This window comes from Nomascus leucogenys, chromosome 12, assembly GCF_006542625.1.
Source record: "Nomascus leucogenys isolate Asia chromosome 12, Asia_NLE_v1, whole genome shotgun sequence".
Taxonomy (NCBI): Eukaryota; Metazoa; Chordata; class Mammalia; order Primates; family Hylobatidae; genus Nomascus; species Nomascus leucogenys.
Window position 1 is genome coordinate 30,236,270 of NC_044392.1, and position 12,747 is coordinate 30,249,016.

Sequence of the window (12,747 nt, forward strand, 5' to 3'; positions counted from 1 at the left end):
AAAAAAAATTGGCATGCCATTTTGTAAACAGATGTGATGTCATCTAGGCTTTGTTGTTCCATTTCTAGAGTACAGGCAGAGTAGATTTTCTAGAGTACAGGCAGAGTTGCATAATTTTTAAGGGCTCTAGGATTTCAAACATGGTAAACGAGCAGGGGCTTCAGCTTTAAGTCATCAGATATATTAGCCCCTAACAAGAAAGTCAGCCTGTCTTTTTAAGTCAGGCATTGACTTCTCCTCTCTAGCCATGAAAGGCCTAGATGGCATCTCCTTCCAATAGAAGGCTGTTTCGTCTACGTTAAAAATTTATTATTTAATGTAGCCACCTTCATCCATTATCTCAGTTTTGGATCTTTTGGATAACTTGCTGCTTTACCTTGCACTTTCATGTGATAGAGGTGGCTGCTTTCCTTAAACTTCCTGAACCAACCTCTGCTAGGTTCAAACTTTTCTTTGGCAGCTTCCTCACCTCTCTCAGGCATCACAGAATTGAATAGAGATAGAAGCCTTGCTTTGGATTAGGCTTTGGGTTAAGGGAATGCTGTGTCTGGATTGACCTGCTATCCAGACCACTAAAACTTTGTATCAGCAATAAGACTGTTTTACTTTCTTATCATTAGTGTTGATTACTGAAGTAGCACTTAACTTTTGACCTATCTTGGCTTTTACCATGCCTTCTTCACTAAGCTTAGTCATTTCCAGCTTTTGATTTAAAGTGAGATGTACGTGACTCCTCCATCCACTTGAACACTTAGAGGCCACCAGAGAGTTATTAATCGGCCTAATTTCAGTACTGTTGTGTTCTTAAAGAATAGGGAGGTCCAGGACAGGTAGAGATCAGGGAACGGCTGGTCAATGGAGTGGTCAGAACACACAAAACATTTATCAATTAAGTTCACCATCTTATTTGGGTGTTCATGGTACCCCAAAACAATTACAATATCAAAGATAACTGACCACCATAACAGACAAAAGATGAAAATTTGACATATTGCAAGAATGACCAAAATGTGACACAGAACATGAAATGAGCACATGCTGTTGGAAAAATGACACCAGAAGACTTGCTTGACCCAGTTACCATGAACTTTTAATTTTTAAAAATGCAGTGTCTACAAAGTGCAATCAAATGAGGTATGCATGTACAAGTCCCTCCCAAACATTGCCTATTATTTTCTCATCAACACAAAAATTATTTCCATAAAATATGCTTGTTAAACATGCTTAAAACAAAAATTTTAAGAAAGTTGAGGATTACTATTACTTTTTCCTACAATAAAAAATGAGATGGCTAGAAAACACTTAATGAGTATATAAATAAAATTGAAAAGAAACCTCAGTATTCCCATGCCATTCCCCACCCCTCACTTCTCTTTTGCAACTTACATTTCTTAGAGATATCATTCAGCACAGCTGGTGGGGCCACCTTGTTATCCCATAATTCAGCTGTCAGAGTGCCATGTGACTGTGGGGTCTGGATGGATTTTCCTGAGGCTACATAATCTGTGCCATTAGATGTTTGAGCTGAAGGCAGCCTAATTGATGGTGGTGGCTGTTTTGAAGACTGAGATGTAGTCTGTAGTGGATTCTGGACTGGTTTGTGGGTCTGTGCCTGAGTCTGGGCTGGGGCAGGTGGGGCAGGATTTGGGGCTGAGACTGGGGTGGGGGCTGGGGCTGAAGCTGAGGCAGGGGCAAGTGGGACTGAGGCAGTTGGGGCTGAGGCTGGGATAGTTGGTGCTGTGATGATTGGGGCAGCTGGGGAAGAGGCTGCTGGGGCCGGCGTTGGAGCTGAAGCTGGTGCAAGCGCCGAAGCAAGAATGGGAATTGAGGCTGAGGCAAGAATGGGGACAGAAGCTGGGGTTGAAACTGAGGCAAGGATGGGGGTTGCAGCTGGGGCTGAGGCTGGAGCTGAAGAAGAGGTTATAGCTGCAGCTGAAGTAGAGGCTGGAACTGAAGCTGAGACTGAGGCTAAGGCTGAAACTGGAGCTAAAGGTGAGGCTGGAACTGGAGCTGAGGTTGAGGCCAGAACTGGAGCTAAAGTTGAGGCCGGAACTGGAGCTGGGGTTGGGGCTGGAACTGGAGTTAAGGTTGCTGGAAGTGGAGCTGAGGTTGAGGCTGGAACTGAAGCTGAGGTTGAAGGTGGAAGTGGAGCCGAAGCTAGAGGTGGAACTGAGGCTGAAGACTGTGCTTGCTGGATCCCTGTAGCCTGTTTTTTGGCAAATCTTGGAGGAAGCTTAGAAGTCTGGCTTCTTCCTTTTTCATTTGCATTCTTTTTGTTCCAGACCTTAAAAAATTAACAGGGACCATTTTTGTCAATAACGCAGCTGAAAGCAACAGTTCATAAATGCAACTTTTAACTAACTCCCACTAACTTGGCTCCTTTACTTTTCAAAATAGGTACTCAAACTACAAAATGTCAGGGTTGCTAATAAGATTTTGAATGATGAGAAGCCAAAATAATATTGAGACAAAAGACAAATAGGTATTGTACATTCTTGACATACAGGTACACAATTCTGAAATTCAAGAACTAAGAAATTTTGCAGTAAATTCACTTGGCAGCAAAACCTACCTGAGCTAACAAAATGAGACTTACAGTCTTAACTCATATATTTGCCACAGACATTAATTTGGGCAGTGTGGCTGGTATGTTATGATATAGGGTAGATGCACAACTATTTTACCTTTCTAAATAAATGACTTCTGAAAATTTGGTTCCAAAGGTTATAGGCAATTAAACGAATAATTTATCTTGATTCATTCTGTGTATTTAAATGAACTAATATAAATTACAATAGGTACTTTTGTAGGCCAGGAATCCAAAATCTACTGGTTCGTGACATTTGTGTTCATTAGCTTTCCAAGATAATTTAAAATCAACTCAACTTTGCCTTGGGGCAAATAAGGTGTCCCTAGCACATAATGTTGTTAAAGTAAAGATGGTCTTGAGGAAGTAGCGGTTGCCATTCCAAGACGGCAGAATAGGAACAGCTCCAGTCTGCAGCTCCCAGTATGATCGATGCAGAAGATGGGTGATTTCTGCATTTCCAAATGAGGTACCTGGTTCATCTCACTGGGACTGGTTGGACAGTGGGTGCAGCCCACGGAGAGTGAGCAGAAGCAGGGTGGGGCGCTGTCTCAAGTGGGAAGCACAAGGGGTGGGGGGACTTCCCTTTCCTAGCCAAGGGATGTCATGACAGACTGTACCTGGAAAATCGGGACTCCCGCCCTAATACTGCACTTTTCCAATGGTCTTAGCAAATGGCACACCAGGAGATTATATCTCGCGCCTGGCTCGGTGGGTCCCACACCCATAGAGCCTTGCTCACTGCCAGTGCAGCAGTCTGAGATTGAACTGTGAGGTGGCAGCCTGGCTGTGGGAGTGGCGTCCACCATGGCTGAGGCTTGAGTAGGTAAACAAAGCAACCGGGAAGCTTGAACTAGGGGGAGCCCACCGCACTTCAATGAGGCCTGCCTGCCTCTGTAGACTCCACCTCTAGGGGCAGGGCATAGCTGAACAAAAGGCAGGAGAAATTTCTGCAAACTTAAAAGTCCCTGTCTGACCACTCTGAAGAGGGCAGTGGTTCTCCCAGCATGGTGTTTGAGCTCTGAGAACAGATGGACTGTCTCCTCAAGTGGGTCCCTGGCCCCGTGTAGCCTAACTGGGAGACATCTCCCAGTAGGGGCCGACTGACACCTCATACAGACAGATGCCCCTCTGAGATGAAGCTTCCAGAGGAAGGATTAGGCAGCAATATTTGCTGTTCTGCAATATTTGCTGTTCTGCAGCCTCTGCTGGTGATACCCAGGCAAACAGGTCTGCAGTAGACCTCCAGCAAATTCCAACAGACCTGTAGCTGAGGGACCTGGCTGTTAGAAGGAAAACTAACAAACAGGAATAGCATCACCATCAACAAAAAGGACATCCACACCAAAACCCCATCTGTAGATCACCATCATCAAAGACCAAAGGTAGATAAAACCACAAAGCTGGGGAGAAACCAGAGCAGAAAAGCTGAAAATTTTAAAAATCAGAGCGCCTCTTCTCCTCCAAAGGATCACAGCTCCTCGCCAGCAACGGAACAAAGCTGGACAGACAATGACTTTGGCAAGTTGACAGAAGCAGGCTTCAGAAGGTTGGTAATAACAAACTTCTCTGAGCTAAAGGAGGATGTTCGAACCCATTGCAAGGAAGCTAAAAACCTTGAAAAAAGATTAGACGAATGGCTAACTAGAATAAACAGTGTAGAGAAGACCTTAAATGATCTGATGGAGCTGACAACCATAGCATGAGAGCTACGTGACACATGCCAAAGCTTCAGTAGCCGATTTGATCAAGTGGCAGAAAGGGTATCAGTGATTGAAGATCAAATAAATGAAATGAAAAGAGAAGTTTAGAGAAAAAAGAGTAAAAAGAAACAAACAAAGCCTCCATGAAATATGGGACTATGTGAAAAGACCAAATCTACGTTTGATTGGTGTACCTGAAAGTGACGGGCAGAATGGAACCAAGTTAGAAAACACTCTTCTGGATGTTATCCAGGAGAACTTCCCCAACCTAGCAAGGCAGGCTAACATTCAAATTCAGGAAATACAGAGAACACCACAAAGATACTCCTCGAGTAGAGTAACCCCAAGACACATAATTGTCAGATTCATCACGGTTGAAATGAAGGAAAAAATGTTAAGGGCAGCCAGAGAGAAAGGTTGGGTTACCCACAAAGGGAAGCCCATCAGACTAACAGTTGATCCCTTGGCAGAAACTCTATAAGCCAGAAGAGAGTGGGGGCCAATATTCAACATTCCTAAAGAAAAGAATTTTCAACCCAGAATTTCATATCCAGCCAAACTAAGCTTCATAAGTGAAGGAGAAATAAAATCCTTTACAGACAAGCAGGTCTGCCTTACAGGAGCTCCTGACACTAAACATGGAAAGGAACAACCAGTACCAGTCACTGCAAAAACATGCCAAATTGTAAAGACCATCGATGCTAGGAAGAAACTGCATCAACTAACAGGCAAAACAACCAGCTAACATCATAATGACATGATCAAATTCACGCATATTAACCTTAAATGTAAATGGGCTAAATGCCCCAATTAAAAGACACGGACTGGGCCGGGCGCGGTGGCTCACGCTTGTAATCCCAGCACTTTGGGAGGCTGAGGCGGGCGGATCACGAGGTCAGGAGATCGAGACCATGGTGAAACCCCGTCTCTACTAAAAATACAAAAAATTAGCCGGGCGTGGTGGCGGGTGCCTGTAGTCCCAGCTACTCGGGGAGGCTGAGGCAGGAGAATGGCGTGAACCCGGAAGGCGGAGCTTGCAGTGAGCCGAGATCGCGCCACTGCACTCCAGCCTGGGTGACAGAGCGAGACTCCGTCTCAAAAAAAAAAAAAAAAAAGAAAAAAAAACACACGGACTGGCAAATTGGATAAAGAGTCAAGACCCATCAATATGCTGTATTTAGGAGACCCATCTCATGTGCAGAGACAGATAGGCTCAAAACAAAGGGATGGAGGAAGATCTTCTAAGCAAATGGAAAACAAAAAAAAAGCAGGGGTTGCAATCCTAGTCTCTGATAAAACAGACTCTAAACCAACAAAGATCAAAAGAGACAAAGAAGGCCATTACATAACGGTAAAGGCATCAATTCAACAAGAGAGGTAACTATTCTAAATATATATTCACCCAATACAGGAGCACCCAGATTCATTTAAGCAAGTCCTTGGAGACCTACAAAGAGACTTAGAATCCCACACAATAATAATGGGAGACTTTAACACCCCACTGCCAACATTAGACAGATCAACGAGACAGAAGGTTAACAAGGATATCCAGGACTTGAACTCAGCCCTGCACCAAGCAGACCTAATAGACATCTACAGAACTCTCCACCCTAAATCAACAGAATATACATTCTTCTCACTACCACATCACACTTATTCCAAAACTGACCAAATAGTTGGAAGTAAGCATTCCTCAGCAAATGTAAAAGAACAGAAATCACAACAAATTGTCTCTCAGACCACAGTGCAATCAAATTAGAACTCAGGATTAAGAAACTCACTCAAAACCACACAACTACGTGGAAACTGAACAACCTGCTCCTAAATGGCTACTGGATAAATAACAAAATGAAGGTAGAAATAAAGATGTTCTTTGAAACCAATGAGAACAAAGACACAACATACGAGAATCTCTGGGACACACTTAAAGCAGTGTGTAGAGGGAAATTTATAGCACTAAGTGCCCAAAAGAGAAAGCAGGAAAGATCTGAAACCGATACCCTAACATCACAATTAAAAGAACTAGAGAAGCAAGAGCAAATACATTCAAAAGCTAGCAGAAGGCAAGAAATAACTGAAATCAGAACAGAACTGAAGGGAATAGAGACACAAAAAACCCTTCAAAAAATTAATGAATCCAGGAGCTGGTTTTTTGAAAAGATCAACAAAATCGATAGACTGCTAGTAAGACTAATAAGAAAAGAGAGAAGAATCAAATAGACTCAATAAAAAATGATAAAGGGGATATCACCACCGATCCCACGGAAATACAAACTACCATCAGAGAATACTATAAACACCTCTATGCAAATAAACTGGAAAATCTAGAAGAAATGGATAAATTCCTCGACACACACACCCTCCCAAGACTAAACCAGGAAGAAGTTGAATCCCTGAATAGACCAGTAACAGGCTCTGAAATTGAGGCAATAATTAACAGCCTACCAACCAAAAAAAGTCCAGGGCCAGACAGATTCACAGCTGAATTCTACCAGAGTTACAAAGAGGAGCTGGTACCATTCCTTCTGAAACTGTTCCAATCAACAGAAAAAGAGGGAATCCTCTCTAACTCATTTTATGAGGCCAGCATCATCCTGATACCAAAACCTGGCAGACACAACAAAAATAGAGAATTTTAGACCAACATCCCTGATGAACATTGATGCAAAAATCCTCAATAAAATACTGGTCAACCAAATCCAGCAGCACATCAAAAAGCTTATCCACCAAGATCAACTTGGCTTCATCCCTGGGGTGCAAGGTTGGTTCAACATATGCAAATTAAAAAACATAATCCATCACATAAACAGAACCAAAGACAAAAACCACGATTATCTCAATAGATGCAAAAAAGGCCTTTGACAAAATTCAACAGCCCTTCATACCAAAAACTCTCAATAAACTAGGTATCGACAGAACGTATCTCAAAATAAGAAGAGCTATTTATGACAAACCCACAGCCAATATCATACTGAATGGGCAAAAACTGGAAGCATTCTCTTTGAAAACTGGCACAAGACAGGGATGCCCTCTCTCATCACTCCTATTCAACATAGTGTTGGAAGTTCTGGCTAGGGCAATCAGGGAAGAGAAAGAAATAAAGGATATTCAATTAGGAAAGAGGAAGTCAAACTGTCCCTGTTTGCAGATGACATGATTGTATATTTAGAAAACCCCATCGTCTCAGCCCAAAATCTCCTTAAGCTGATAAGCAACTTCAGCAAAGTCTCAGAATATAAAATCAATGTGCAAAAATCACAAGTATTCCTACACACCAATAACAGACAAACAGCCAAATAACGAGTGAACTCCCATTCACAATTGCTTCAAAGAGAATAAAATACCTAGGAATCCAACTTACAAGGGATGTGAAGGACTTCTTCAAGAAGAACTAGAAACCACTGCTCAACAAAATAGAAGAGGACACAAACAAATCGAAGAATATTCCATGCTCATGGATAGGAAGAATCAATATCGTGAAAATGGCCATACTGCCCAAGGTAATTTACAGATTCAATGCCATCTCCATCAAGCTACTGAGAGGTGCCAGCGTGCTGGCAGCCCTCACAGGCCTCACTCGCTCTTGGTGCCTCTGGGCTCCCACTTTGGCGGCACTTGAGGAGCCCTTCAGCCCGCCGCTGCACTGTGGGGGCCCCTTTCTGGGCTGGCTCCCGGGAGCCAGCTCCCTCAGCTTGCGGGGAGGTGTGGAGGGAGAGGCCTGGGCGGGAACCGGGGCTGCACGCGGTGCTTGCAGGCCAGCGCGAGTTCTGGGTGCGCATGGGCTTGGCGGGCCCTGCACTCGGAGCAGCCAGCTGGCCCTGCCGGCCCCAGGCAATGAGGGTCTTAGCACCCGGGCCAGCGGCTGTGGAGGATGTACTGGGTCCCCCAGCAGTGCCGGCCCACCAGCACTGCGCTCGATTTCTCGCTGGGCCTTAGCTGCCTTCCCACGGGGCAGGGCTCAGGACCTGCAGCCCACCATGCCTGAGCCTGCCACCCCCTCCGTGGGCTCCTGTGCGGCCCAGGCCTCCCCGACGAGCGCTGCCCCCTGCTCCATGGCACCCAGTCCCATCGACCACCCAAGGGCTATGGAGTGCGGGCGCAGGCGCGGGACTGGCAGGCAACTCCACCTGCAGCCCCAGTGCGGGATCCACTGGGTGAAGCCAGCTGGGCTCCTGAGTCTGGTGGGCATGTGGAGAACCTTTATGTCTAGCTCGGGGATTGTAAATACACCAATCGGCACTCTGTATCTAGCTCAAGGTTTGTAAACTCACCAATCAGCACCCTGTGTCTAGCTCAGGGTTTGTGAATGCACCAATCGACACTCTGTATCTAGCTACTCTGGTGGGGCCTTGGAGAACCTTTATGTCCAGCTCAGGTATTGTAAACGCACCAATCAGCACCCTGTCAAAACAGATCACTCGGCTCTACCAATCAGCAGGATGTGGGTGGGGCCAGATAAGAGAATAAAAGCAGGCTGCCCCAGCCAGCAGTGGCAACCTGCTTGGGTCCCCTTCCACACTGTGGAAGCTTTGTTCTTTCGCTCTTTGCAATAAATCTTGCTGCTGCTCACTCTTTGGGTCCACACTACCTTTATCAGCTGTAACACTCACCGCGAAGGTCTGCAGCTTCACTCCTGAAGCCAGTGAGACCACGAACCCACGGGGAGGAATGAACAACTCCAGATGTGCCGCCTTAAGAGCTGTAACACTCACCGCGAAGGTCTGCAGCTTCACTCCTGAGCCAGCGAGACCACGAACCCACTAGAAGGAAGAAATCCCAAACACATCCGAACATCAGAAGGAACAAACTCCAGACATGCCGCCTTTAAGAACTGTAACACTCACTGCGAGGGTCCGCAGCTTCATTCTTGAAGTCAGTGAGACCAAGAACCCACCAATTCTGGACACACTACCAATGACTTGCTTCAGAGAACTGGAAAAAACTACTTTAAAGTTCATATGGAACCAAAAAAGAGCCCGCACTGCCAAGACAATCCTAAACAAAAAGAACAAAGCTGGAGGCATCACGCTAACTGACTTCAAACTACACTACGAGGCTATAGTAACCAAAACAGCATGGTACTGGTACCAAAACAGAGATACAGACCAATGCAACAGAACAGAGGCCTCAGATATAACACCACCCATCTACAACCATCTGATCTTTGGCAAACCTGACAAAAACAAGCAATGGGAAAGGATTCCCTATTTAATAAATGATGCTGGGAAAACTGGCTAGCCATATGTAGAAAGCTGAAACTGGATCCCTTCCTTACACCTTATACAAAAATTAATTCAAGATGGATTAAAGACTTAAATGTTAGACCTAAAACCATAAAAACCCTAGAAGAAAACCTAGGCCATATCATTCAGGATATAGGCATGGGCAAGGACTTCATGACTAAAATACCAAACACAATGGCAACAAAAGCCAAAATTGACAAATGGGATCTAATTAAACTAAAGAGCTTCTGCACAGCAAAAGAAACTACCATCAGAGTGAACAGGCAACCTACAGAATGGGAGAAACTTTTTGCAATCTACCCATCTGACAAAGGGCTAATATCCAGAATCTACAACGAACTTAAATTTACAAGAAAAAAATCAAACAACCCCATCAAAAAGTAGGCAAAGGATATGAACAGACACTTTTCAAAAGAAGACATACATGCAGCCAACAGACACATGAAAACAATCCTCATCATCACTGGCCATCAGAGAAATGCAAATCAAAACCACAATGAGATACCATCTCACACCAGTTAGAATGGCGATCATTAAAAAGTCAGGAAACAACAGGCGCTGGAGAGGATGTGGAGAAATAGGAACACTTTTACACTGTTGGTGGGACTGTAAACTAGTTCAACCATTGTGGAAGACAGTGTGGTGATTCCTCAAGGATCTAGAACTAGAAATACCATTTGATCCAGCCATCCCATTACTGGGTATATACCCAAAGGATTATAAATCATGCTACTATAAAGACACATGCACATGTATGTTTCTTGTGGCACTATTCACAATAGCAAAGACTTCGAACCAACCCAAATGCCCATCAATGATAGACTGGATTAAGAAAATTTGGCACATATACACCATGGAATACTATGCAGCCATAAAAAAGGATGAGTTCATGTCCTTTGTAGGGACATGGATGAAGCTGGAAACCATCATTCTGAGCAAACTATTGCAAAGACAGAAAACCAGACACCTCATGTTCTCACTCATAGGTGGGAACTGAACCACGAGAACACTTGGACACAGGGCGGGGAACATCACACACCTGGGCCTGTTGTGGGATTGGGGTAGGGGGGAGGGATAGCATTAAGAGAAATAGGTAGTGTAAATTACGAGTTATTGGGTGCAGCACACCAACATAGCACATGTATACATATGTAAGAAACCTGCATGTTGTGCACATGTCCCCTAGAACTTACAGTATTAAAAAAAAAAAAATCGTCTTTGCTGTAAGTCAAAATATAAGGAGCTACGGTCCTTATATTTTATTTAAAATTTCCTTTGATCCCGGTCAAAATGATTAAAAGTTGGGAAGATGATGTCACTCTTAACACTTGAAGAATGAATACAGCCTTGACAAGTAGATAAAAACTTTGAACATTTGCTGATACACTTTGGGCAACAAATCTAGATAACTAGCAACAAGTTGAAATAAGGTTTAAACCTGTATGACTTGTTCTTCCTTCTTTCGCCGTTCTTCATCCTGTAAACGTTTTTGTTGTTTTTTGGATACCACTTCAGTAAAACCATCATCATTCAAATTTGACTGCGGATCTTCAATTACTGTTACTTCAGGATGATCATCAATTATAACAACACCTGTGGGTGTGGGAAAGGATTTAAGATATTTTCCGTTTTTCAAATGAAAATTAATAAAAATGTTTAGTATAGTAGTACTTAAAAAAAAAGAAACTAGCCAAAGGCCTAGTTCCTATAACTTATAGTGTATAATCTATTTTCCACCCTATTGCATGGCCATTCATTGTAAAGATTTGAAAAGATTTCATACACTTAAAAGTTAAAAATAAAAATCCTAAAACTGGCCAGGTGCAGTGGCTCACGTCTGTAATCCCAGCACTTTTGGAGACCCAGATGGGCATACTGCTTGAGGCCAGAAGTTTGAGAGCAGCCTGGCCAACATGGCAAAACTCTGTCTCTACTAAATATACAAAAATTAGATGTGTGTGGTGGTACACACCTGTAGTCCCAGATACTCGGGAGGCTGAAGCACAAGAATCACTTGAACCTGGGAGGTGGAAGTTGCAATGAGCCGAGACCATGCCACTGCATTCCAGCCTGGGTGACAGAGTGCGACTCTGTCCAAAAAATCCTAAAAATACCTGTTTTGAATGATATAGGTCGTTTTTCTTTTCCTTAAGTAATATAGAAGTAACGCCTTAAAAAGGAAAAAAATCAAAATTATCCTATGACCTAACCTCGATCTCTTAGCTTCAGATCTGTATAGTGCTTTAAAAGATCTACAAAGCATTCTACCTCATTTGCATCTAACCATTCTAAGAGGTGGCTGTTACTATTATTTCTCCTTTTCAAAAAATGAAATAAATTGGCTTAGTGCTGTGGCACATGCCTGTAATATCAGCATAGTGGGAGGATCATTTGAGGCCAACATGGGGAGACCCTGTCTCTACTTTAAAAACAAACATATAAATAAATAATGTTTTAAAAAACGAAATAAACTGATTTGTTTAAGGTAAGACGACCAGCTTAGCTGGTCTTATGACTCTTAATGTCTCTGTTTTATGTAGACCCTTGTCTACAGTGTGGAGTTGTTAAAAATAAATATATGTTATGGGCAACACAGTGAAACCCTGTCTCTACAAAAAATGCAAAAATTAGCTGGCGCATGCCTGTGGTCCCAGCTACTTGGGAGGCTGAGGTAGGAGAATCACTTCAGCTGGGGTGGTTGAGACTGCAATGAGCTGAGATCAAGCCACTGCACTCCAGCCTGGGAGAGCAAGACCCTGTCTCAATAAATAAATAAATGAATAAGTTAATTAATTAAAATAAATCTGTAAGCTGTGTGTGAATGTAAGATAGCATAGGTGAACACATACCAGAATCATCTAGGTGATGCAACTCAAGATCATTTTTCAACTTATTTTCCAACTAACCATTATTTTGGCTATCTTAAAATTACCCTATATCCCAGTCAGTATGTGAAATATAAATCCATCAAATAATATTTCCAAGAAAAATTAAATTACTTCAGGTGATGTAATTTTTTTATATGTATAATGTCTGAACAATAACTCTAAGTATCAAGAAAGAGTAAAGCAATTTAAAGAAATTATTTAATTTTCAAACAATATACAATATGTTTTAATTGGAAATTACATATACAATAAAAATATTTTTCTTGGAAACGATAAGTATACAATTCAGGATGGTGATAACTTGTTAGGTACAGCAACAAGGGAAG

General features: G+C 42.9%; 1 protein-coding gene across 14 annotated transcripts in view; it reads right to left on the reverse strand.

Annotated features, from left to right (window-relative positions):
- Positions 1-12,747, reverse strand: part of PRRC2C (proline rich coiled-coil 2C) — a 108,481-nt gene that overhangs the window by 33,874 nt on the left and 61,860 nt on the right. For all 14 annotated transcript variants that reach the window (XR_004032608.1, XM_030823981.1, XM_030823978.1 and 11 more), the window contains 2 exons: positions 10,972-11,126; positions 1,387-2,284 (listed from right to left, as the gene is read on the reverse strand). Coding sequence is in view for 13 of the 14 variants with exons in the window: in XM_030823981.1 (XP_030679841.1) it covers positions 1,387-2,284; positions 10,972-11,126 (1,053 nt within the window). In the remaining variant the exon portion in view is untranslated. The remainder of the gene's footprint in view (positions 1-1,386; positions 2,285-10,971; positions 11,127-12,747) is intronic.